We start from the raw sequence: 26592 nt of genomic DNA, 5'->3' as shown, positions 1-26592 counted from the left end.
TTAGCTCTTTTAAATACAATGGCCACTTTTAGTAGTCTAAGAGTTATATTCTGAGGCCAGCAGGATGCTCAGGGGGTGTAGGTACTTGCCTCGAGGCTCCAGGTCCACCGTGGTAGACAGAGAGAACTGACTCCCACAACTTGCCGTCTTACCTCATGCCATAGTCTTACACACATACACACACACACACACACACACACACACACACACACACACACACACACACAAATAAAAACCATGAGACAGTTCATTGTATTTCAAATGTTCTAAAACTGTGCAAACATTCACCTGTCCTGTGTACTTCACAGCAGCTCACAGGCTTGGCAGCGTTTGATCTGGTAATTCTGACCCGTAGCAGGTGAGGCTGAGTCAGGCATCATTAGCAAGCTATTTACTAATTAAGGCAGGTTTATCCCCCTCAAGAGTTCAGGGACTACTGGAGGAAGGGTGAGAAGGAAGTCAGATCTTGGTTTGACGGCTTTTCATAAGGCTGTTTATCAAATTGGCCTTAAAAATAGTTATTCGCGACTGTGGTCCATAGAGCAGGTCAGTTTCACCTAGACCAGTGGTGAGTCACAGGCGCTGGGGAAACACTTGGAAAATTGCTTTATTCATCCATGATGTCATGTTGTCTTCATCCTTTCTCCTGGGTACCTGAGTTTCTTCGAGGGGTAGTGCCCCATTTAATACCAGACAACAGGCAGCTCAGTGCACTCTTTTTCCCACCCCTCCTCATGGGGGGAGGCGTGCTATATCATATGTGTAAGTTCATCTGCATGTGTGTGTTTGTACGCATGTGTAGGCTGAAGCTCCATTAAAGGTGTCTTCCTTAGTCATTCTCCCCTTTACTTGTTAAGACAGAATCCGTTCAGTAAGCCTTGGAGCTCTCTGGTTGGCCACTGAGTTCCAGGGCCCCATGTGTCTCCATGCCCCAGCACTGGAACTACACACACGTGTGTCTCCATGCCCCAGCACTGGATCTACACACATGTGTTTCCATGCTCCAGCACTGGGACTACACACACATGTGTCTCCATGCTCCAGCACTGGATCTACACACATGTTTCCATACTCCAGCACTGGGACTACACACACATGTGTCTCCATGCTCCAGCACTGGATCTACACATATGTGTTTCCATGCTCCAGCACTAGGACTATACACATGTGTCTCCATGCCCCAGCACTAGAACTGCACACACATGTGTCTCCATGCCCCAGCACTAGAACTACACACACATGTGTCTCCATGCCCCAGCACTGGATCTACACACATGTGTCTCCATGCCCCAGCACTGGAATTATACATACACGTGTCTCCATGCCCCAGCACTGGATCTACACACATGTGTTTCCATGCTCCAGCACTGGGACTACACACACACACACATGCCTCCATACCTGGCTTTTTTCTGCGGGTGCTGGGGTTCCCTGATCAGGACCTCATGCGTATTCTGTGAGGAGCAGTCTGCCTGCTGAGCCATGTCCTCAGCCCCCAGCAGGTAGCTCACCCATTTACGAGCTCTCCTTTCAACCTCACTGCACACTGGGATTCCAAGGGAGACCCAGCCATAGTCTGAGATGAACAGCTCAGCAATCTCCCCTTCACCCAGCTCCTGGCAGGCTCTGACCACGTCACTGACCCTTGTTCTCTCCTCCCCTGCAGAGGCAGGGTTCCTGGATGATGCAGTTTTCCACAGCACGGCCCTGGGCCCTGGCTATGACCGCCCCTTCCAGTTTGACCCAAGCGTCCGGGAGCCTAAGACCATCCAGCTGTACAGACACTTGAACCTGAAAAGCTGCGTGTGGACCTTCGATGCGTTCTATGACATGACCGAGCTGATCGATGTGTGCGGGGGATCCGTGACTGCCGACTTCCAGGTGGGTACCCTGGTCCATGCGTTCTATGACATGACCGAGCTGGTCGATGTGTGTGGGGGCTCCGTGACTGCCGACTTCCAGGTGAGTTCCCTGGGCTATTGTGCTTGGGTGCCGTGCCAACTCTGTTCAGCTAGCACATAACATTCCAAACTGGGCTAGCCAGGTAGGGAAGATATTCTGTATAAGTTCTTTCTCTGGGTCTTGGCGGTATTGTGGTAAAATAGCCCCGCAGTCTTCTAAATCAAGTTAAAGTATGAAAATTACTGTGGCAAGCCTTCTGTACAAAAGTCGCATGCATGCTTCTTTAGATGTCTGTGTGGCTCTTTTCTCGGTGTATCCTTTGGAATATAGAGAAGATTTACATTTGATACTGGGGTTGTTCATGTGAGTGTACTCTCTTCCCCGCTTGCAATGAATTAGAATAGCGGGTGGACAATTCTAGATTCCAGAACGCTGGGAAGAGGCCGTTGGTTCTAGCGCTTTCACTCCATGCTTCGCCCAAATTCACAACCTGATACATGCACACACATGGGCAGTGGTTTAGCAAACCACTGGACAGTCGTGATGACAGCAGTTCTTCTAGGGAGAAGCCAGAGACGTTAGACAGTTCTGTGAGAGCGACAGTGGGGCCAAGCTAGCTCATGGGGAAATTCATTCTCAAGGCCCATCCCAGTTCTGAGAATTTATCTCAGGGAGACAAAACTTGTTATCTGTTTGTTTTCTGTTCCAAAAACAAGTTTAACCTCATTATATGAGAGAATCTCTAGAGAGAGTGTAATCGTTTGGGGAGTATCTCTCAAATGTGGTCTCTTTGTGCTGGGGTCTCTGGTTTTGTGTGCAGCACTGCCCTCTACTGGATGAAACTTCCAGGCGGCCTGTGTTTGTTTCTGTTTCTGCAGATGCCTGGCCTTCATAGTGGCAGGGTGTGAACAGTCACAAACCTTATTATTTCTCTCCTCGAAAATTAATGTTCTCTGCTCTCCATAATTTTTCTTCAGTTGCGGAGCTGGGTATTTTTGTTCATAACAGCCTTTAAAAAGTCCCAAAGGCAAGAACCGTTTATGTCCACTTTTAAAATTTAAGACAGAAAAAATAATCCCAAGTATTTTATTGTTGTTTGTTTCTTTAAAAATAATAGAAATTGCTCATTGTAATTAAAGAAACACCAGAGAAACAGGAAATAAAGTCTTATTCAGTGTATCTCAACTAGTACGGAGACAACCTCCCTGAGTCCACATTAAATGTTGGCTCATGCTCTCTGCATAACACAAAGCAGGTATGCATGAAATATTTGTCAGAGAACGTTCTTAAAGATTAGCAAGAAACATCATCTAGGATAAAGGAAACCAGTGAGAACGGAGGGGAAAACACATCCATCAAGATCTCATAGTAGTTGCCCAATAACACAATAGAATTGTTCCAAACTTATTAACTTAGCTTTTTCTGATAGAAGAAATACATATTTATGGAGAAAAATATGAATTTTTAAATAAATTCTCCCATCCACACTTGTACATCTGCTACCGTTTTGTTATTTTCCCATCTAAGTTTTATTCATGGCCGAGTAAAACGTACGTTAGTGCACCCAAGTAATGACAGTAAGGGAGCCCCCTTAGAGAGTGGTGTTCCCTTGGATGGTGATCTTGTCAGTCATATCTCCACAATACTGTCTGTGTCAAGGAATGGTGGGAGGGAGCCCCTGCAGCCCTGAGCTGTTGGTGAGCTTCCTAGATGTCACAGTGTGGCCTTTGTTCCTGGCATGTGAATGCGATGCTCGCAAAGACACCCTAAGCTAGGGGTGTGTTCATACCAGAGGACAGGACTTGGGTGCCCTGCCGATCACTATTGCTCAGCGTCTCCTAGGGGTCTCGGGTCAAGCATGCTGACGGAAGGGTACAAGTCAGTGGGCTCATCCCTTGGCCTGTGAGGCTTCACGTTTCCAGAGAATGCCTCTAGAAACTGAGGATCTGAAGCGAAGATGTTTCTTAACTCTTTCAAAATGTTTGTGTCCAAGTGCATCTCCTCACAAAAGCCCTTGAAGGTCACCTCTTCTGAAGAGTCTCTTGGCCATCATGTACCCTCTTTATGTTTCAAGAAGAACTGCAGGTGCAGGCATTTGATGAGGAATTACTGTGTGAGCCAGTGACCAAGGGAGTGGGTGAACACTGAGCCAAGAGGCCATGTCGTCTGCCCTTTCCTCCCAGGAAAGACGCAAGCCTGTCTCTTACACACGTTTCCTCTGCAGGTGCGGGATTCAGCACAGTCATTCCTAACAGTGCACGTGCCTCTCTATGTGTCCTACATCTATGTGACAGCGCCCAGGGGCTGGGCCTCCCTGGAGCACCACACGGAGATGGAATTCTCTTTCTTCTATGACACGGTTCTCTGGAGGACAGGTATGCCCAGGGATGTCTTAGCTGCTCTACCTCACATTGGATCGTGACTAACTCAGCAATGAATTCTAACAGTAGCTACGTTTCCATGGCCTCCTAGAGAAACAGAAAGGCTGACCAGGATCTAGAGAGTATGCTGATCTGTTACCCTTCTGTTTGATTCTTTCCCCTTTCCAATGTCCTGTGCTCAGCATGACCCCAAGGCCACTGCCCCTTACTTCCACTGCTCCCGTCCTCACCCCTCCCTTTCTAGGGGCGACAGCCTCCATCTGTGGGAGAGATGCTGAAGAACTTCAGGAGCCTTTTTTAGAGAGGCCTCATCTCAGCTGAAGACGCAGCCTTTCTTCTGTTGAATGACTTGAGCTCAAATCATGTTTGTTTTATATTCTCTAAGGGAAAAGAGCTTGACATTCTCCTATCTGAACCAAATCAATGCTTGGGCCTTTGGCTCTTGTCCTTTTTGTGTGTGTGGGGGGGGGGGAGTTCATAACTTTTATTTTTCTCCTCCTTTAATTATATTTTATTTTTGGTCATTCTGAACCCATTGGGCATCATGTCTGTAACTGCCTCTACTTACTGTGTGTCAAGCCACAGTTGACTTTCTTCTACAAGGTTCCCTGTCCTCTCCATGGTTTGAGTATAAAATGTAGATAACAGAATTCGGGACTCCTCTAGGTCCTAAAAGTAAAAGAAAATACAGCATGGAGGCTCTATGGTGCCAGGAGTTCCATCCCACTGTTTTTTCTAAAGCGAATTAACCTGCATCTGGGATAAGTGATAGCCACACAGATAAAGCGCTCCTACAGGGACAGTTGATCTGGGAAAAACAGAACTATGAATGAGCTGTGTATTATTTCCATTGGCACTCATGTCTGTTGTCAACGGAATGAATAACTTTTCTCTAAATTACATTCCCATAAATACTTGGATCCTCTCAGAGATGTCTCCGGGACAGTGTCTAAGCAGGTCACTATCTGGGAGGTCCTCTCCACGCCCTGACTTTGTTTTGTGTGTGGTTATTTGTCCAGGCATCCAGACAGACAGTGTGCTCTCGGCGCGACTTCAGATCATAAGAATCTACATCAGAGAGGATGGCCGTCTCGTCATTGAGTTCAAGACCCATGCCAAATTCAGGGGTAATTTTTGCATGGTTTTTTCCTACTTCTTTATTGAAAAATACTTTAAACATTCAGAAAAGTCAAAGATAAGAACCGTGAAGAAAAAGTAAATAACTGTTAGCATTTTACCGTCCATGTACAAACATACACACACTCTTTTGGGTAATCTCATTTGAAAGGAAATTTCCATCTTCATGTACATTACCCCCAACCCTTCAGTAGACCTCATCTATGAATAAGGAAATCATGGTACCATTCCAGACATAGTGCACCTGACACACATCAGTAGTCCCGTGCAAACAGCCTCTCACCTTGCAGATGCCTTTTCTACTTGTTTTGTGTTTCTTTACGTTTACTTCATATCTATGCTCATAAAGGAAAGTAGATTCAGTCAAACTCCAGGTTACATTTTGGTTGTTTCTTTCCATCCAGAGCTGTCACTCTCCCTTGAATCACTGAAGCTTAAGGGCCATGATGTCTTCCTAAAATCGCCTTTATATTCTTAGCGACATCTGCACTTGTCCTCTTCTACCAACCCTTGAATAGATATGAACATGACTATATCCAACATTGCTAGTTCCATCTATAAAACACTAAGACCTCAAAATGTGTTTGTTGAGATTCAGAGCTGAGTATATTCAGCGTTCATTGTTCTATAAATATCAATAAAATTGCATATGAGCTCAACACGCTTCCCCTTGTGCTTACACATATATCATGGGACCCTCATTGCCACTGTGAGTAGGGTGGTGGGCTGGAATAAGACACTATGCTATCTCAGCCATTGCCAGATGTATCCTCAAGGGCGTATCTCCCTCAGCACCCTTAGTTCTTTGCTAGAAAAGCAGAAGTCAGGTCCTTAGGCAAACACAGTAAACTCACGAATCACAGTGTATTTCCCTCCAAAACAGGACAGTTCGTGATGGAGCATCACACTCTCCCAGATGTGAAGTCTTTCATATTGACTCCAGACCACCTAGGAGGAATTGAGTTTGACCTGCAACTCTTATGGAGTGCTCAGACGTTTGATTCCCCACATCAACTCTGGAGAGCCACAAGCTCTTACAACAGGTAAATACTACGATGGAAGCTTCTGGGGCTTGATCTGAGAAGTTCTCGACTTTATTCAAGAGCTTGAAACATCAACAGTTGAGGCTTATTCCGGATGTTTCTGAGTGTTCTCCTGCCTTCCATTTAACCTGCCAGGGCTGGGGCTGCTACTAATAACAAGTCAGTGATGGCCGCAAGGGCCTCTGGAGAATTTTGTGTCTCGCGATAAGCACACGAATTCCCACTGAGTGGCCCCCAGTGAGAATCCATAGTTTTGTGTTCTTCAACTCTGAAAAGGAAGGAGGTCGTGGAGTCTGGGAAGGGGATCCTGAAATGGAGATCTAGTCAAGTGAAGGTGGAGTGGAGGTGGGCATTGCAAGGACACTGTTTTTCTGTTCTGCTCTGCAGAGATGCTCTGTCTCCATGTTATTAGCCTCCTTTTCCGCAACATCACTTGACACAGTCACATTTTAACAGACAGAAACTCTTGCCTTTAAGAATATGTTAGCAGGTTGTCAGTCAACAAAGAAACACTAGCCAAATTGGCCAGGCAGATTTCCTGAACTCTCTGTTCGCCATCCCCTGAACCTTCTGGATTTTTATTAGCAGTGTGCCTTTTGTAGCTTTCCTCATAGGAAGGGCTGGAGTAAATGAAAATGCTTTGTTTTCTTAACACCTTGGGATAATACTCTGAAGCTGGCATAATCAGAGATGAGTCCCTGAAAGTGGCTCTTACAGAGTTGTCGGGGCAGAAATGTCTCCTGAACCCTGCTCAATGAAGCCGTGTCTTTCTGGGAGCTAAGTTACCATCGGGTGTTACCTGTGGCACCAATCTGCTCTGCCTGTTTCCAGGAAGGACTACTCTGGGGAATACACCATCTACCTGATCCCTTGCACCGTGCAGCCCACACAGCCATGGGTGGACCCAGGAGAGAAGCCTTTGGCCTGCACTGCACATGCCCCAGAGAGGTAGGCCAATATCGGTGCTTCCCGCCAATTCCATTTCTTTACTTAAGAATTCTGCTCGTTAACACGTTTGTAATTCTCAGATGCAGACCCACACTGTTTCCACAATCATTCACAGAGGTCCAAAACCGAACAGGCACAGCCCCAGCTAGAGTCCGACAGGAGAGTCCTCTGCCTTCTGATATCAGCTCGCTGAGTACAGGGATCCCTCATCGTCTGTTGGATGCTGTGTGCTTTCATTTGTGTACATTTCATTGGTGACCTTTCTGTTTTGAGTGACTCCTAAGCATAGAACTGAAGCGTTTTCTATTGTTCCTAAGCACATACAAGCTGTCATGTGCCCTATGGAGTATTAGATAAACTCCATTCTGGCATGCATTATTGTGTTGGTGGCTGTGAATCTGATGATAATGAATGAACAGTGTGTATTAAATAAAGGGGTCTTTAAGCAGGAACACACATAAGGAAAGGCTGGTGGAATGCTGTACCCAGACATCCTCAGAAACCTAGCTCCATATCTCCTGGGAGCAGTGTTCCACACTCACTAACTCAATGTTCATAGAGAATTCATACACACAAACTATGGAGAAGAATATGAACCAACTATTTGGAGCTGGAGCAGCGGCTCAGCAGTTAAGAGCACTGGCTGCTCTTCTAGGGAACCCCAGCACCAACATGGTGGCTAACAGTCATCTGTAATTCCAGTTTCAGGGGCTTTAGCACCCTCATCTGGACACCAGGGGCACCAGGCACACTGTGGTTGCACTGACATCCATTTAAGCAAACAAATACATAATAAATTAACAAAATATTTTAAAAGAACCAGCTTGTACCTACCTCGGGCCTCAGCCCACACTGGGCTTGCCTCATTCCTTCATTCCCTGTGAGGATTCACTCAGGTCTTATCAAGTGTTTTTCATGGTCTGAACACTAAGGTTATAAAATTACATTACAACAGTGTATTAAAGACCACCCAGGTCTCAAATACCTTATAGTTTAGTGCCACCTGTCTGAGAACATAGAACCACCTAGAAAATATTGAGAGAAGATGCTAAAGACAGCATTGACACCAAGAGAGAACTACTTGAGGCGTCACTTTCTTGTTGAAAGATTGAGAGTCGGCTGCTAGATTTGATAATGCCGGGTTCGCTAGTACACAGACTGGTGAGACACACAAGATGCTAACTTTGGGGGATGGGGTGAATTCAAGAGAGGTCAGCAGGCAGGAGCAATAGGCATAAGGGGTTTCTCTGGAAAGCATGTTGGGGAAATGGTACAGCAACTGATGATAGATGAGAAGCTCTATTTTTTTAAAGAGCTTTTACTAGGTTGTGGTTTAAGGTAGAGAACACTTCCAAATGTTTGCGTGCTGCTGTGAAAGGGAGAGCTAACGGTGCATGGGATGAAGCCAAGTCCTTGAGGCTCCCTTTACTACTAAAGGGGCAGCCATTGGACATGAAGGAAGGGACAAGCTTTAGCTTGGAGCCAAGACAGTCAGCTCATCCACTAAATAAGTCAGGCAAGCAGAGCCTATTGGTTCCAGAGAAGTGAACTGGGTGATTAAACCTGGCAAGATAGGCATCTGACTGAATCCAGCCTTGGCCTGAAGCAAGAGGAACACGGAGGTCTGAGGGAAAGGAGGAAGTGAGCAGACAGACTTGGCAAACAGGATAAATTGTCTTTAAATTGTTGTGTTATTGATGGTCAACAAACTCCTGATGCACATGTACACATTTAATACATATTGATCCTTGTGTATCCTTGTGAGACATCACAGTGATCAAGACAACACACAGCCATTTCCTCCAGAAGTCTCTTCACACCTCTTTGTAGCTCCCCATGTCCCCCCTTCTCCAAGTGTCCCCTCATCTGCTGTCTGTCACCAGGAGGAGAGTGAGTTTTCTAGAACCATATGTGTTATCATCCAACCACAGTTATTTTTCTGTGGCTCATTTTACTTGGCGTGACTGTTTGATGTTCTGTGTTACTGTGTAAGCAGTTTCTGCCATTGCTGAGTTTGTATTGCCTGTTATGGAAATAGCAGTCCATCATTATGTGGGCACTTGGGCTCTTTCCAGCTTGGATCTATTTTCAATAGATCTGTCCTGCGTATGTATGTGCAGTCCTTATGTGAATACATGTTTCCTGTTTTCTTGGGATGGCTGGGTCATATGGTAGGTGTAGATTTAACTTAAAAAGTTGGCGGGCTAATTTCCCAAGTGTTTATGAATAAGTAAGTATGTGTGGCTGTCTCCACCATGGCTGTGTAAAGTATTCCAGGTCCTTTGCATTCTGGGAAGAGTGTCCAGGAAGGTCCTGTTGGCGGGTGGAAGGATTAATGGTGTGACAAAAGAAGAGAGGAGCTGAAAAGATGGGAGACTCTGGGGTACTTGTCCATAGTAGCAATAAGAAAGTAAGTAGCATAACTGCTGTTGGGTGGAGAAAAAGCCCTTGGCAAGAAAGGAGGTGAAGATTTAGATGGTCTCTGGATGCCGAACCACCGTAATTAATGGCAGGAGTAATGTTTGAAAGTAACCCAGTCAGCCACTTAGAGGTCACATGGTGACCAGGCAAATCCCTGAGGTTTTGGTAAAGACCTCCCATGCAGGACAGAGTGCTCCCAAGTTTCCCACTCTCGGCTTGTTGTCCGTTGTGGGTCTCTGTGTTAATTCCCGTCTACTGCCAGGAGCAACATCTCTGATGTGGGTTGAGCAATGGCACTGATTTTCAGGGATAGCAACATGTTATGGGGCATCATGTTATTGTTGAGTACCGTTAGCAGGGATAATATTGGGTTTTCCCTACGTCCATGGCCTATGTAGTCTCGTGTTTTCAGCCATTTTAACAGTTTCGTATATGGGTATGGCAGAGCATCTAAGTATTCACCAAAAGAGTTCAGGACTCGGGGTGTGTGAATCTCAGAAAAGTCTAGCTGGGGCACCGTGGTAATCAAAGAGCCACATTAGGGCACGGGCAGAATGGAATTCAGGAAGAACAAAGGCCCCAGTGTGCCACAGAGAGGCGGGAGGGATAGTGTCAGGAAAGCCATGAAGAACAGAGGGCGAGTCATGTTTGGACATGTTAAGGAATTTGTTCAGCATTAAAAGTTTTCATTTTTGACTGTGTCAGCTTCTCAGAGGACACATGTGTGAGAAGCATATGTTTGGCACCTGTCTTAAATAGAACAGTACCAGTGCTTAGCAATTTTTATTTGTGGTAGTTCGTGTGGAGGTGTTTTCTTCTGCTCAACCTTTAAGACAGAGCCTTGCTTGCTGTCATTCAGGCTGTATTTGAACTCTCTGTGTAATTGAGAAATGAGTCCATTCTCTGATTTAGCCTGCAAGTTCTGGGAGCCAGCAAGTCTAGCAAATCAGTGAGCTCCAGGTTCTCTAGAGCCTTGTCTCAGAAAATACGATGGAAAGGGACTGAGGGGAAGAACCAACAAGACCAGAACTCTGGCCACCACATGAGCATATATAGACACATGTCCCCATACATACATGCATACAACACACATATCACACACACACACACACACACACACACACACAGACACACACCCCTTTGAGGGGAAAATGTGCAGCTGGTACCAAAGAGTTCTAAAGACTAAGTTATCCTGTTCCTAGAAAGAGACTGGGGCTAGGGATGTGGTTCGGTTGATAGGGTGTTGGAGTGATGTCAGTACTGCAGAAGCTAACTGTGGGTGGGGTGCATGCCTGTTATCCTAGGGCTAGGGATGAAAGAAGAAGAAAAGGCTGAAGCTGCCTTAAACTACAGAGACCCTGTTGTTTTCATCCAAATCTAAACGTTGTTTTTAACTAAATCTCAATCATTTGATTTTACCAATAAAGACTGAGAAGCTAGATGCTGGGGTGAAAACCTGCTAGCTCAGAGAGGCGGAGAAAGCAGCCAGCTGATCTTTGTCAACATCCCAGAAAGAAACTACACATGTCATTTCAAACCTAAAGGCCACCAAACTCAATGTCTCTTCATTTTACTTCCTGTGTATCTCTTTATCTGTCTTTCTGACTCCCGCTTATGTTCTGTGGTTACTTCTTGCCAGCTGGTCATTGCTCACCTCTTGGCCTATGGAATGCTGTTTTTATTTAATCCTTTTTACAAGAAGCACAAAACTCTTGGATTAAAGGTGTGTGCTAGGACTGAGCCCCACTACACATAGGTTTTTCCCACGGTGTGATCAAATATCCTATAAGGCCCTTTCTCAAGAAATAAAAACAAATAAAAGACATATTATCCTCATGAATACATTCAGTAATTGGTCTGCACCCACGGTGAAGCTGCGTACCCTGTCAGAAGGGCGGCCAAGAGGACAGCTCAGATGCCCATGTGAAGCTGGCTCTCATCTCTCCCCACCTAGGTTCCTGATCCCCATCGCGTTCCAGCAGACCAACCGTCCCGTGCCCGTCGTGTATTCGCTCAACACTGAGTTCCAGCTCTGCAATAACGAGAAGGTGTTCCTGATGGACCCCAACACGTCTGACTTGTCACTGGCGGAAATGGATTACAAAGGAGCCTTTTCCAAAGGTGAGGCCCTTCCTCAAGCTGCAGGAAGTGGCTCTGCCTAGAGAAGGGACTCTCTTCCTATGTGTCAGTCAGTAAACTCTGCAGGGAACATCTCCCAGGCTCCCACTCCAGGGCAGCCAAGGTAGAAGTAAGGGACTGACTCCCATTCTCCCACCAACTTAGAAATACATGCTTAGTCTCAGTGCTGTAGCGATTGGCACTGGGGGAAGGCATTGTTCTGGGTAGGAAGAGGATTGGCATTTCCAATCTAATTCTAACATGATGTTTAACTTGGCCAAGTTATCTCAGCTCTGAATTCCCTGGAGAGATTGCAGGAGTATTCCTGTTGACTCCCAATACACTGTCAATGCTGTGGGCCTTCCTAGCATAGATTACTTAAGAGAACAATGACTGAGTCTATCTTTTGAATTCTTGGAAGAATTAAATAAATGAAGAAAGAACTTGAGACCATCTTGAATGCTGTTTAAAAAAAAATAACAGTTCCCATATTAGGATTCCTGCCAACTCAGTCTTCCGGTTTTTGTATGGACTTTGTGTACCTAGAATAGCCTGTCATGTCTCCCTCCCTAAAATATTCTGAGGAATGCCTGTTCATGCTTTAGGAGACAGCTCAAAGATCACCTCTCCTTAAACCCCTCCACACCTCTCCCGGAACAGACTCCAGCCTGGCTTCATTTAACATAAAGCTTTTCCTCAGTTGTAGCAGGTGATGTACAGCATTCGTTGTACACGCTCTTCAAGTGAGCTGTCAAGCCAAAGTCCCCTTGCTTTGCATCTCTCTGAATCCTCCTGCCTTCACTTCCTGCACTCCTGGCGACTTTTAGCAACTCCGCCCCTCAGTGCCTCAGTTTCCTCAGCTAGAGGCTGTCAGCACGCCCATGAGTTTTACTGCCTGAGAAAAATTTAGTCCAGCAAATACTGAATTTGATGAATGTTATCAGTCAAAGTGGTTAAACTCTTTGCTCTCACTTCTGCCCTCTCGTTTGGATCTCACTCACCTCTGTATCCCGTGTGCGCAGCTGAGTGGTTGGTAATATAACAAATGCTCTAGTAATCTTAATGAATTAGAGGAGCGGCAAACGGTAAGTGTGTATTTCCGGGACTCTTGGAATCAGAGCCCTGCATAGAAGATGCACTTTGGATTCTGAAGACGTATGGCAAATCCTCTCTGTCCTTGACACTTCTTTCTCTTTAACTTCGGAGTCTAATCTGCTTGGTGTCTTTCTTTCTGTCTTTGCAGGGCAGATCCTCTATGGCCGAGTCCTTTGGAACCCAGAACAAAGCCTTCACTCTGCTTACAAGCTGCAGCTGGAGAAAGTCTATCTCTGCACCGGCAAGGACGGCTACGTGCCTTTCTTTGATCCTACGGGGACAATCTACAATGAAGGGCCACAGTACGGATGCATTCAGCCAAACAAACACCTGAAGCACAGATTCCTCCTGCTGGTAGGCTCTCCGTCACTGTTAATGCCAAGGAGCCATAGTGAGCCGATGTCTCGGCTGTGCATTCCCATTGGAGCACAGCGTTTTCTCTGTATTTCTTTTTATTGTTTTTTCTCTCTGATCAGTCACCTAGCACATAACCAATTTACTGGCTATGGTGGGTTGCATGACATTCCAGGAAGAGGAAAGTCTAAGCCAGTGTTTCTTCAAGTCTGGTTCAAAGGCCGAGTGGCCCTCACACTCCTTTTAAGAGTCTGCAAGGTGGAAATTGCCCTCCTCGTATTACAATGGTGCCACCTTTGCACGCTTGTGTCCTCACCAGAAGGTGTATTAATATGAGTTCAGAGTTCATGTTGTACTTCAGGATTGGAGCGATGGTTCAGTGGTTAAGTACATGTACTAGTCTAGCAGAGGACCCAGTTTGATTATCAGGACCCACATCAGGAAGCTCACAACCCCCAGGGGATCTAATGCCTCTTCTGGCAAATGTCCTCTCCTCAAGCATTTACATGCGTGTGTACATACATACCCACTCACCACACACACACACACACACATACACACACACACACATACACACACACACACACACACACACACACATGCATACTAACTAACTACAAGAAAAAGGCAGAGGAGGTTTTGAAGGCTATCCAGGGAATAGAGAGCTGATTCAGTTAGTAAAGTGCTGTCCATGCCTGTATGAGGTCCTAAGTTTGATTCTCAGAGCACACAGGAGTGGTCACTATCATACCAGCACATAGAAGACAACTACAGGAGGATCCCTGTAGCTCACTAGCCAGCCAATCTAACCAGTCACTGAGATCCAATTTCAGTGAAAAACCCATCTCAAAAATAAGGTGAGGAAGTGATATACCCCATATCAATGTCAGGCACAAGTACACACTCCAAAACAAGCTTGTCTCTGCCACTCAAAATTCATCTGTCTGTCGGTCTGTCTACCAGTCTTCTCAATTACCTGAAAAATGTCATCAATGGAAACATCCTTTTCCTGCTGATAGCTGTGTTTGAAGCTAGATTTTCTTCATATATCAGCTAAGATAGTTTATCACAACTGACTGAATACAAAAGCAGTTGTGAATCACAAAAAAACAAAACAAACAAACCAAAAAAAAAAAAAAAAAACGGAGTCTCTTTCGGAACAAAGATGAATGTGGGCATACTTCACTAAAAAACAAATCCTACTGAGGTTAGCATATAATGAACTTTTCATTGTAAATTTAAAATGAATTAATACAAGAGTGTTTTCTTTAATTGTTCAGGTTTAATTTTTAATATAGTAAATATTGATAGAAGAAAATCACATAAATAAAAGTTCTTTGAGGCCTTTGCTTCTAATAATGGAAAGAGTCCTGAAGCCAAGTAGTTTGAGAACTGCTGGTCTGCTGAGCATGTCCAGCTTTAGACATGAAAAATGGATTCACGTACAAGACTCTTGTCAATGGCTTCACAGATGACTAACAATAGCAAAACAACCAAAAAGAAAAATAGTTTGTAATTTTGTGTTGATCGACATTCATAGTTGTCCTTGGTCACACATGGCCTCTGAGACACAGGTTAAATAGAGCTTATCAGAATCTCCCCTTAGTAGTGTCCAGAGGCAGCACCTACTTGAGGGAAAACTGTCCACAGCACACTCTTCTCACCCAGCCCAGAGAAGCAGGGAGAACAGCCTCCCCTTCTTAGTATTCCCGTTCACACGCCCTGCCTCTTCCTCTTTCCATCCTAGGACCGCAGCCAGCCGGAGGTCACTGACAAGTACTTCCACGATGTGCCTTTTGAGGCCCACTTTGCTTCTGAGTTACCCGAGTTCCATGTGGTCAGTAGCATGCCAGGTGTGGATGGATTCACCCTCAAAGTGGACGCCCTCTATAAGGTGACCGCCAGTTTCTTTTGATAACCCTCTTGCTGTGAGGCCTTTTTCCTTGTAATGAAACCTATCATTCACTCCCAGGTTTTCCAGGACCAAAGCAAGGATAAAATCCTTTGATTTGCATTTGAGCATCTGTCATTGTCCATCAGTATACGGGCTGCTCTGATTCTTCCTGAGTTCTTTTGAATTTCTAGCTTTGGGGCAGTCATGTGAACCAGTGGGTTTCACAGGCCTTTGGAAAACACCGAACAAAGTCACAGTGTCCAAGTTAGAGGGACACAAGTGACTAGTACCACATAGGAAAGAAACACCTAAACAACAAACAAGACCTTCCAAGATCAGATTTTCCACTTTTTTTTCTTTTCTGTCTCCAAGTGGTTATCCATGACCTTGGGTTTCAGAGTTTCTGGGCTGCTTTTTTGAAGTTATTTCAAAGCCATGAAGTGTTCCCAGGCAAATAGCTGAGGAGGAAATAAAGTTCTCGATGGTCCTCCTCTGAGGGGGGATCTAGAAAGTATTCGAGTTATGCAATTTTTGTCACAAAGCTGTGTATTATGTTTAGAATTGTTTGGTGAAAATTTGTTGACTGACTTCATTTTAACTGAAGTTCATCAATAAATAGTAGGCTAGCATGAGGAGCAGTTGAAGGGCCCAGAGAATGAATGTGGTAGTTAATATAATTATTGTAGTGCTATTTCACTGCTATTAATAAGGACCAATAAGCATTCATTTAGCTAAAGAGACCGGGACAAATACATTCTTGGGTTATTCCACATGGGTAGGGACATTGAAAAGAATCTGTATAACTACCCTAAGATCGCCCTGAAATAAATAAATAATCTGAAATAAAACAGAATCCCCAATGCTCGATTTAGTTCTCTGTATCTTGGAACATAGAGCATCCCTTAACTGAGACCTTTTTTCTGCCCAGCCCTGTCACAGCGGGTGCCTTCACTTCCTCCCTTCTGAATGCTCCCAGATAACACGCTAGCCTCCCTGCCTCTCTCCTCTGCAGGTGGAAGCAGGGCACCAGTGGTATCTCCAGGTGATCTATGTCATTGGCCCCGACAGCATCTCGAGGCCCCGGGTCCAGCGCTCACTCACAGCCTCCCTGAGACGCCACCGAAGAGACCTGGTGGACCCCCGTGGCTGGTTGTCTCTTGATGACTCCCTCATCTATGACAATGAAGGAGACCAAGTCAAGAACGGCACCAACATGAAGTCCCTGAATCTAGAGATGCAGGAGCCCGTCATAGCTGCCTCCCTGTCCCAAACTGGAGCATCGATTGGCAGTGCCCTGGCTGCTATTATGCTCCTCCTCCTGCTGTTGCTGGTGGCCTGTTTCATCACCAGAAAATGCCAGACACAGAAGAAGAAACAGCCCCCAGAGGACACTCTGGAGGAATACCCCCTGAATACCAAGGTGGACGTAGCCAAGAGAAGTGCGGACAAGGTGGAGAAAAATGTCAACAGACAGTACTGCACCGTGCGCAACGTCAACATCCTGAGTGACAGGGAGGGCTCGTATACATTCACAGGTGCTAAAGTGAAAAGAATGAATCTGGAAGTCAGAGTCCACAACAATTTACAAGACGGAACAGAAGTTTAACGGGAAGACCCATGTATAACTTTTTTTCTAAACTCATTTTGATAAAACAGGGAGAAATACTGGTATTTTTATAATCCTTCAGATTTAAAAAAAAAAAGGGAAAGTTAGCTTTGAGTGGTGAACAGCACACATCGCATGCCTAGAACTCACAACTGAGCTACCTCATGAAATAGAACCACCGAGACCCCCAGAGTAGCGAAGTAGAGCTAGCTACGCCCACAGGTCCCTGTAGCTGTCTCAATGGCTGCACAGCGTCACACTGTAAGGCTGGGCACAGAAGTGCTTTAGGATTAGGACAGACACTGGACTCTTAGCTTTACTGGTCAAATTGAGAGCACTGGGCACAGTGTGGGTAGCAGATATCTGAGCGTACAGAGCCTTTGGTTTCCTCCTGCACCTCCAGCTTCCTACTGTGTGGGCTTTTCTGGACTTCTAGGCAGCAGAGTGCAGCCTGCTTAATTAGAATCCATTAAGAATTCTAATCGGCACCAGTCAGACATTTGGGCATTGTTTCCACTTGATGTCCTATGCATCCTGCCCTCGAAATACACTTGGCTTCTCTAGAGGTCTTTTAGAACGGGGGATCTCAACATGCTTTAGACTGCAGTGCATGTCTGTGCATACTTAAAATCGGGGAGGGCTCAAGTCAGGGCCCTGAAGAGTGCTGCAAAATACCACAGTCTTGGCAAGACAGAGATGCTTTTCAAAACCAGCCACATTTCCCCTGCTTCCCCAGACCTTCTGTGGCGCAGCAATGCAACAGGAACCCATGTGCTTTGGGTGTTTAGTTTTGTGAGTGTTTCTGAAAAGTAAGTAAATTATTTGAATAAGCAAATTCACTAGAAGCTGGAGTGAAACCAGAGTTTATAGATACACATGGGGCCTATATTTGCTGTGTGTCACACGGCGCATAGAGGCACTGTCCCTGGCACAATAGTTCTGGGACTACTCTCTGGGGGTTCTTTTCCGGTAGCTCAGGCGCTTAATTTCCCCGTATCAGTCCATGACACGGCCACAAACCTGTGGCTTTTACATAGCATAGTGTTCAAACACCAACTTGAATATTCTGTGTGTGGTCTGCACACAACTTGCCTTTTTTTTTTCCTTTTCATTTCTACCTTACTGGCCAAACATTAGGCGTGCACATTGTGTTTTCAACCAGAGGCCCAGTCCCGTGAGCCAGCAGTGAGTGCTGTTCGGGCGCATGGCACATCCTATCACTGAGCAAATATCATAGCGTCTGCATTGTGTGGTATTTGTATGGAAACGACCCAAAGTCTTTGAGAACATTCCAGACTCCTCCCAACATCTAGAAAGAGGGAGCCATGAGAAATGGACCGACCACTCTGCAGCCCCCAAGCTTGAGCACAGAGCCTGGGCAAGCCACACCTCCTCAGTTTTCAGCAGTGCCTTGCCTGTTACCAGCATGCCTGGGATGTTTGCTGAGTGGGGCGAATGGATGGTGTGACGGGTGAGTGACAGCGAGTAGATGCAGGACGGAGATGAGCAAGTCTGCTGGCAGTGTGACAGGGCATGTAGAAGTTCTCTCTGTTGTACTTGGATGGGGAAATAGTCCTCCAACGGGGAGAGTGGTTGGGGGGGCACATTTTTAGGTGGGCATGACTGGTGGTGGTTCCGAGGAGGCCGGAATAAAAAAGACTGCAGTCATGTGTGAGCGGTGTGCTGGCATCTAGAACAGATTAGGGGGAAAGCCGATTTCACGTTCTGAGGGTAGTGCGGTGTGTTCAGGAGAGTGTGTGTTAGACTGAGCCTGGACGCTCCTGGCTGCTCAGGTGCTGCTGCAAACCAGCTTCCATAATTCAGGGCGGAAATTCTGGAATAGCCTCAAGAATCTGGAATTGATACCCATCTCATGTGGCAAAGCTAATGAGCCAGGAACTAAATCTCCAGGACAACCCAGAGGGCTCGAGCAAGGACAGGAAGCCGGTCATCTGTAGAGCAGCTTCCCATCAGCACTTGGCCCCTTACTGCTCACACCTCCCAGTGGCAGGATGTTCACACATTAGAGAAGCCAATTCCCATGGGCTCCTGTGTGCTGCTCACACACACCTTTCCTCACAGCCAATGGGACGTGGATGAGTGAGGAGGTGACAGAAAGAGCCCAGTGGGGGAAGGGGGACTAACCCAGAAGCCTTCAGGTACAGCGGAGAGTGACAGAGACAGCCTGTGCATGCCCACAGGATGTGGGCGTGGTTAACTCTCCAAGGAAAAGTTCCTGAGATTGCCCTGCCTCCCTGCCTCACCACTCCAGACATTTATTAGGAGCCAGCTCTTCTCAAGTGGATGCCCACATTTTACACAGGGAGCGTTGAGAGGTGCGAGGCTGAGATTTGTCCTGTGGATGTCGAACTGTTCATTTCATTTGTGTTTTCTATTTCCTCTTTGGGGTTGGATAGTTTGATGACTACTGCGGATTCTATTTCAGTGAAAGCTCCGCTTTCCACGTTTCTTACTTATTCACGAATGCCTTGTGTGTGCTTTACTAACCTTTTATATCGTACCTTCAGGTGGGAAGGCACGGAAAAACTCTCAGCAAGATTGCTTCTTGCTGTCAGATGCTGGCTGGGAAGGTCAAGAGAAACAATTGTCAGCACCGTTTTTCTGCCTTGCCTGCCCCCTTATTGTACCAGGGTCTTCTGAAAGCTCCTGCAGGTTCCTCCCTTTGGATAGGAAATTGTGTAGGGAAGCATTTGCACAGTCTTAAAAATCACTCCCAGTCTCCTATAGGTATTTGTTACCCCTGGTTAGTTCTCACCTGCTCAGACTGAGGAAAATGTTTGTGGTGCTGTCAACCTGAGTTCTTGACCCTCAAGTGATTTTTTTTTAATTTCCAGTATAAATTTCTGTGTTATGAATTTCTGATTTCTCCAATAGCATATGCCACTATATAAATTTGTATCAATAATAAATGGCAACCTGGTTGTCTGTTGTTTGCTTTACTCTGTTATTTCTCCATTATTCATCTCGTTAGTATAGACTGCACTGAGCTGGCACAACATTCTGCAACTCGAGGCTTTTTTTTTTTTTAAGAGCAAAACTAAACTAGTATTGAATCTGAAACATATTGACCTTGCTAAGAGCAAGATGCTGAATAAATTCATGTTCTCGGATCTAGCTTTGCTTTTGCAACCAGAACAAAGAGAAATAACTTAATTTCCATACGAATCCAGTAGGGTGAATGTTGTCACTGAATCTTCTCAAGATCTCTGATATAGTGTGAGGATGGCTGTGCCCTTTTTGTTGCATAAGCAAAGGCTTGCTGAGTGCCCCAAATACCCGGGAGATGGGCGAATCTTCAAACAAGAGTTTATTGGCTTGTGAAGGACACAATGGCAGAGACAGAATGGAACTGAGCCCAAGCAATTTTGGCATTCTGCAAGCCTGCGCATTTGTGTGTCTTTACCCTCTGATAATCTGAAAAACTGCCAAGGACAGCAACCAGCATGGCTCTGTTGGCACATTTGCAAACTCAGCAAGACCTGAAAGCTCAGCACACTTTCATAAAACCCAGGGAAGGGATGCCATATCCAAGCCCTTAAGTTATCAATGACCCCGGGGCCTAACGATCTTCATATCCTCACAGCGTCCCATTGTCACCCTTTGCCCAGCAGCAAACTCAGCTCTAGGGTGCATGTCTGTGGAGCATATAGAGGAACAGGTCCCGAAACCAGTTTCTAAACTCTTGTGATTGGCTACAAAAATGCTCCCGAGACCTGCAATTTCATCACCATAATGTTTAGGAATTGTGAGTGACAGAATATTTATTTCCATTTAGAATTTAAAATGGTTTATATGACTTTTCAGTGGAAAACTGAGTAAGAAAATAATATCTAGACTATCTTACTATGTTCAGACACATGAGACTGAGGGCTTTATAGGTCATGAGAAGTCCATGATATAGTTTAGTATGTCTCCACTTAATTTCAGGATACCAGAGCATCTTTTATAGCTGCTTCCCCAAAATGAGCTGGAGAGAGCTCTTACAAGAGCTTATCAGAATAGTGCCTGGAGTAAATAGCCCGGTCACAGTCTAGGGACAAGGTCAAATGATGTTTTGAGTATGTCTGGAAAACAACCAAGTACCACGAACCTGTCAGGATTTCCACCTCAACCTCATAACAACTCTGAGGCCGGTGTCCTAGACAATTGCCTTTGAAAATTTTAAATGGACACCAGAATCTCAAAGCTTTAACAAGGAGAAGAGTTGCTTAAATTGGCCTCAGGTTCTTATCACCGGATTGGATGCTTGTATTGAAAGAGTCCCATCGCTTGGCTAATATCATATGACAACCATGCTGCAAGCTCTTCCTTAAAAGGTGGCAGAAGTTTCATCCTTAGGTTCGTTTTGGCTTAAAGCTATCAGGTTCTAGAACTAGTTAACAAGTGATAAGAGTTTATTAGGATCCAACTTCTGGGACAATTTCCAAAAGTTGTTCAAAACCAGAACCAAGATATTCCCTTAAACATCCCACTGAGAAATGTTTTAGAAGTGAAGCAATGCTTGCAATCAACAGCTCCAGGAAACCGACAGACATCAGTGTTCTGGTTTCTTCAGCTGCGACTGGACACTGAAGCGAGAGAAGCTTCCAGTGGTCAGGCCCTGCCTTGTGATCTCAGGCACAGGCCCTGTTGGACGGTCTCTCTTCTACGGTTTCTGTTCTTTCAAGTTCCGAATAATCCCTTCCCTCTCTTGCCCGCATGGAGACAGCAGTGATTTCATACTCCTCCCAGTTCTCAAGAACTTCATGATGCCGGGAGGGAGGGGCATGGTAACACCGCCCATACTTCTGTAAACACTCTGTATTAAGCTCTTCCATTCAACCCCTCTGGGTATACCACATCTCTTCTACTTGAACTCATGTAGTCTTTAAACTCTAAGTTCTTCGGCTGCAGTTTGTTTTAAACACAGAGTGCAAACACTTGAGCTCAAACCAAGTATCTCTTTGAAATTTGCCTTTCCAATTAGCATTTAACCACTGACTCATAGAGCCAGTGGAAGTCTTCCATGCAGCATGTATAGGCTTTTGTTAGTATCTGCCCCAACATACCATCATCATTTTTCTAAATGCAGAGCTGGAGAGAAGTGAATAAGAGCACAGTTTCATACCATATTTTCAGCACACAAGTGCAAGAGGCATGAGTAGCCTCCAGAGCCCTGTAACACTAGCAAGCGGTTTCTTTTGAATACCTTCCTATTTCCAGTGCTGGGGTGCTGTGAGACAATGGTCTCTACCCTGTCACTTGTATTTTAGATAAACACTGATTGGCCTAGTAGCTCAGGCTTCTTATTAACTCTTATAACTTATATTAGCCCATAATTCTTGTCAGTGTTTGCCTCGTGGCTTGGTACCTTTTTTGGTGAGGCAGTCACATCTTGCTTGCTCCGTGTCTGGCTTCCTCTGTCTCTGACTGGAACTTCCCTCTTCCCAGAATTCCCGTTGCCCCGCCTTTTCTTCCTGCCTGGTCACCTCACCTATACTTCCTGCCTGGATACTGGCCAATCAGCATTTATTTAAAATACAAGTGACAGGGTACAGACCATTGTCCCGCAGCACTGGGGATTGAACCAAGGTCTCCCCTGTGCACAGGCAAGTGGTGCAGTCCCATCACTACTTCGAATGTGTGTTCCCTTTGTTTTTAACTTACTGCACTCACTTGTTACCTATTCAGGTTTTACTTATATTTTAAAGTATTTTATTAATTCCTCGAGAATGGCATACATTGTGTTTTGTTCATATACACCCGCTCTTCCCCAACTCCTTAGAGACCCATCACCCCCAATTCTTTACCATCCAACTTTGTGCTGTTTTTGTTCTTTTATACCCATCAAGTCCAATTTGTTCTGCTTCTATACTCTCAAGTATGTGGCCATCCAATGGAGTTTGGGGCCACAGTCTTTAAGAAAACTCATTCTCCCTTCCTGTGGAAGTTTAAATAGATTTGGCCCCCATAGATGCATGTGTTTGAATGCTTGGCCCATAGGGAGTGACACTATTAGGAGGTGTGGCCTTGTTGGAGGAGGTGTGTCACTGTGGAGACAGGCTTTGGGGTCGTATATGCTCAAGCCATGCCCTGTGTGACAGTTCACTTCCTGTTACCTGTGGGTCAAGATGAGAACTCTCAGCTACCTGTCTACATCTGCCTGCATGTTACCATGCTTCCTGCCGTGATAGTGGGCTAAACCTCTGAACTGTAAGCCAGCTCCATTTAGATATTTTTCAACAGCTATAAATTACCAATAGCTCCTTGGCGAGACGTGAAACTCTTGCCTACCTTCCCTCTCTATGCTGGAATTTTGTCTTGAGCTTACACGGGTCTCGTGTGTGCTGTCATAAGTGTCATTTGTACAACTGCCTTGTTGTGTCCAGAAAACACTTTCATTGTTCCCATCCACCAACTCTGACTTTTACACTCTTTTGCTCCTTCTTGGGCAATGACCCCTGAGCCTTGTGGGAAAAGGGTATGGTACAGATGCCCCACTTAGGGCTGAATACTCCTCAACCTCTTATTATCTGCATCTTTATCAGCTGTGGGTCTTTGTGCTCATCAGCATCCCCTGCAAAAAGAAGTTTCTCTAATGAGGTTGAGAAATGCGCTAGTCTGTGTGAAGGCTTGAGAACGGCCCACCTGGGCTCATTTGTTTGAATGTTTGGTCCCCAATTGGTGGAATCGTTTCAGAAGGATTAAGTGATATGACCTGTTGGAGAAGGTGTACGACTTGGAGAAGGCTTTGAAGTTTCAAAAGACTCATTCCCAGTGTCTGTCTCTGCCTCATGGTTGTGTCTCAAGATGCGAGCTCTCAGTTACTGCTCCAGCACCATGCTTGCCTGTCTGATTCCATGCTCCCCACCATGATGGGCTTGGACTCTAACCTTTTCTTTTAATGGTCTTTTGAGACAAGGTTTCTCTGTAGCTTTGGAGCCTGTCTTGGAACTAGCTCTTGTAGACCATGCTGGCCTTGAACTCATAGAGATCTGCCTGCCTCTGCCTCCTGAGTACTGGGATTAAAGGCGTGTGCCTCCACTGCCCAGCTGAGTCTAACCTTCTGAAACTATAAATCCCAAACAAACTCTTCTCTAAGTTGCTTTGATCATGGTGTCTTAGTGCAGAGATAGAAATCTAACTAAAATAGGTATAACAATAAATCAGCAGGAATTGGTTTAATACTGTGTCTCTTTAGCAGACAGAGTACTAGGTCCCCTCCTAAGTCCTATGACCTGTTGAATCACACAGTTTGGGCCCTGACAACATGGGGTCCATCTTTGGAGCAGGTCTCAAATTTGACACTCATGCCATTAGTACACTAGTGGGAGCATTCGGTCGGGCTGGCTTTTTATCGTGGCACACAGGGTTCAGATTGACGTGAGGGGGGGTGGCTAACACTGAAAACCTCATTTAAAAAGTCACACGAAAGCCTATTAATAGCTGTGTTTGCAGCTAGTGCTGCACTGGCACCGCAAAAGAGAAGAGCTGCTACCGCAGAAGCTGCCTTGAATACAGAACCATGCATATGTTTGAGTGGAGTTCCCCAGATAAGAAGAAGACAATGTCCCTGTTAGATGCTACGGACTAACAAATTAAAAAAAAAAATCTGTGCTCAGTTACATCTTTTGAAATAGTTGGCCAGTGAGGTCCCAAATATTATAGGCTATTTGCCTTTGTTCTTGGTCACCCTCCAGAACCTCAAAGTAAAACCCTATTGCTGAAGACAATAGGCATGAACCATAGAACATGGAAAGTACGTTGTACTGACCTGGAAACTTCATCCCTAATGGCTAGCTTTCATGGTACTGGGAGGCACTATGCATGCTACCAGAGAAGAAAAGGAATCATTAATCTTGTATTTTTGAAATGGAGTTTCCCTGTGTAGGTCAGATTGGTCTCAAACTTTTAGGCTCAAACCGCCCTCCTTCCTTAGCCTCCCTTGTATATGAGACTACAAACACATACCATAGCACCAGGCTTCAACTTAATTTATTTTTAATAACTTCTTGTTGCAGGGAGGGGCTGCTTGTTTGTCCTGGCCACCTAGCTAGCTTAGCCTCAAAATAACCACACAGAAATTGTATTAATTAAATCACTACTTGGCCCATTAGTTCTAGCCTCTTATTGGCTGACTCTCACATCTTGATTTAGCCCATTTCTATTCATCTGGCATGAATAGAAACCATGTGGCAGTGGTTTACCGGGAAAGAGTCTAACCAGAGTCCGTCTCAGGTGGAGGATCCATGGCGTCTCTGACTCTGCCCTTCTTCCTCCTAGCATTCAGTTCTGTTTTCCATGCCTACCTAAGTTCTGCCCTATCAAAAGGCCAAGGAAGTTTCTTTATTCATTAACCAATGAAAGCAACACATAAACAGAAGGAACTCCTACACTACTTCTGTGTTTAACAATTAACTATGACATCCCTGAAAACTCAGCCATTGATTTTATAAGACTTCTGACATACAATATCACAGAGTAAGTATTCTCAATCCAAAAGGGAGGAGTAGGGCTATAGTAAGGAAGACTCAGACCAAAGCAGGAGAGAACCCAGCATGGCAAATATTGAGCAAATCCTCCAACTCCAGGTCTGACATTTGGGGACCATGGTGGAAGTACCGGCACCTCTCCAGCCGTACCGCCTGGAGCACACATTGCCTTTCTCTCGGGCCAGCCCTACTCTGTTTCTGGAGCTTTACTCAGTGGATGTACCCCGATTCTACACCAACAACATCCTAGGGTCTGCACTGCAGCTCAAGCTTCTCCTATGCAGCTTCCCCCGGAGGCCTTTCAGGAGTTTTTCAGGACTCTGAGCTCATTACACATCACTTGACCTCAGGAACTCCCTAGAGTCATGGCATAAGACTTGTATGACCCCCTCAACCTTGCATATTTCACGCCTGCAAAACTATTATGTCCTGGGTAACACTGATAAATTCTGCTGCCAGGTCAAGATAGAGTCCTGGGAAAAATACTTCCTTATGCCATTGTTTTTTTTGTTTGTTTGTTTTTTTAGCAGGGTTTAGGCTGCATATTGGATGTATACGAAATTCAATTCATAAGCTTTCAGGGATGTCATAGTTGGTAGAAAAAAACAGCAGTTATTAAAAAAAATAAATTAAATTGAAGCCCGGCACAGCGGTATAGTGTGTGTTTCGGCTCTCCCTCATGGTAGACCTGGCTGAGCAGAGTGTCCAGTACACTGAATGTTAACCTGGATAAAACTTCCCCCACTAAACAAATTAGCCTGTTATTAATGCAGCCTTTCTCAAGTCCTTAGGACACAGGCCGGGCCAAATGTAGCCAGGTTCTTTGCCAGAATGTCCCATGAATGTTTCCTCGCCCAGTACCTTGTAGAGTCCTTGGTCCCCTCTGAGGCCTCGTGAGCAGCACTCTACCCTCCTCATTTCTCTCATCGTTGCTGTCTGAATCCCCACCCATCACAGTGCTCCAGTGAATTCTCCTCACACCACTCAGAGACTTGCAAACTTCCCAAGCCACTCCAGCAAAACACTTGCGAAAGTCTAAGAACCACACGGCCAGGTTTGTCTCAGCAGCAGCACTACCCTTAGTTCCAATTTTCTGTATCAGTTACTTTTCTCATTGTTGAGATAATCAGAAAGCACCTTAAGGAAGGTAGGGTTGATCTGGGCTCTGTCACATCTGCAGTCAGGAAGCCGAAGACAAAGA

General features: G+C 45.4%; 1 protein-coding gene across 1 annotated transcript in view; it reads left to right on the top strand.

The window, feature by feature from the left end:
- Positions 1-19859, top strand: part of Fras1 (Fraser extracellular matrix complex subunit 1) — a 409549-nt gene extending 389690 nt beyond the window's left edge. Inside the window, exons 66-74 of the mRNA XM_087908851.1 lie at positions 1667-1881; positions 4127-4277; positions 5303-5410; positions 6304-6463; positions 7295-7411; positions 11787-11953; positions 13194-13399; positions 15147-15293; positions 16306-19859. Of these exons, the coding sequence (XP_087764977.1) occupies positions 1667-1881; positions 4127-4277; positions 5303-5410; positions 6304-6463; positions 7295-7411; positions 11787-11953; positions 13194-13399; positions 15147-15293; positions 16306-16899 (1865 nt within the window). The 3' untranslated portion in view covers positions 16900-19859. The remainder of the gene's footprint in view (positions 1-1666; positions 1882-4126; positions 4278-5302; positions 5411-6303; positions 6464-7294; positions 7412-11786; positions 11954-13193; positions 13400-15146; positions 15294-16305) is intronic.
- The last annotated feature ends 6733 nt before the right edge of the window (positions 19860-26592 follow it).

Source organism: Myodes glareolus, chromosome 8 (assembly GCF_982192425.1).
Source record: "Myodes glareolus chromosome 8, mMyoGla1.1, whole genome shotgun sequence".
NCBI classification, from domain to species: Eukaryota; Metazoa; Chordata; class Mammalia; order Rodentia; family Cricetidae; genus Myodes; species Myodes glareolus.
The sequence above is the reverse complement of the archived record's forward strand: the minus strand, read 5'-3'. Positions and strand labels throughout refer to the sequence as shown.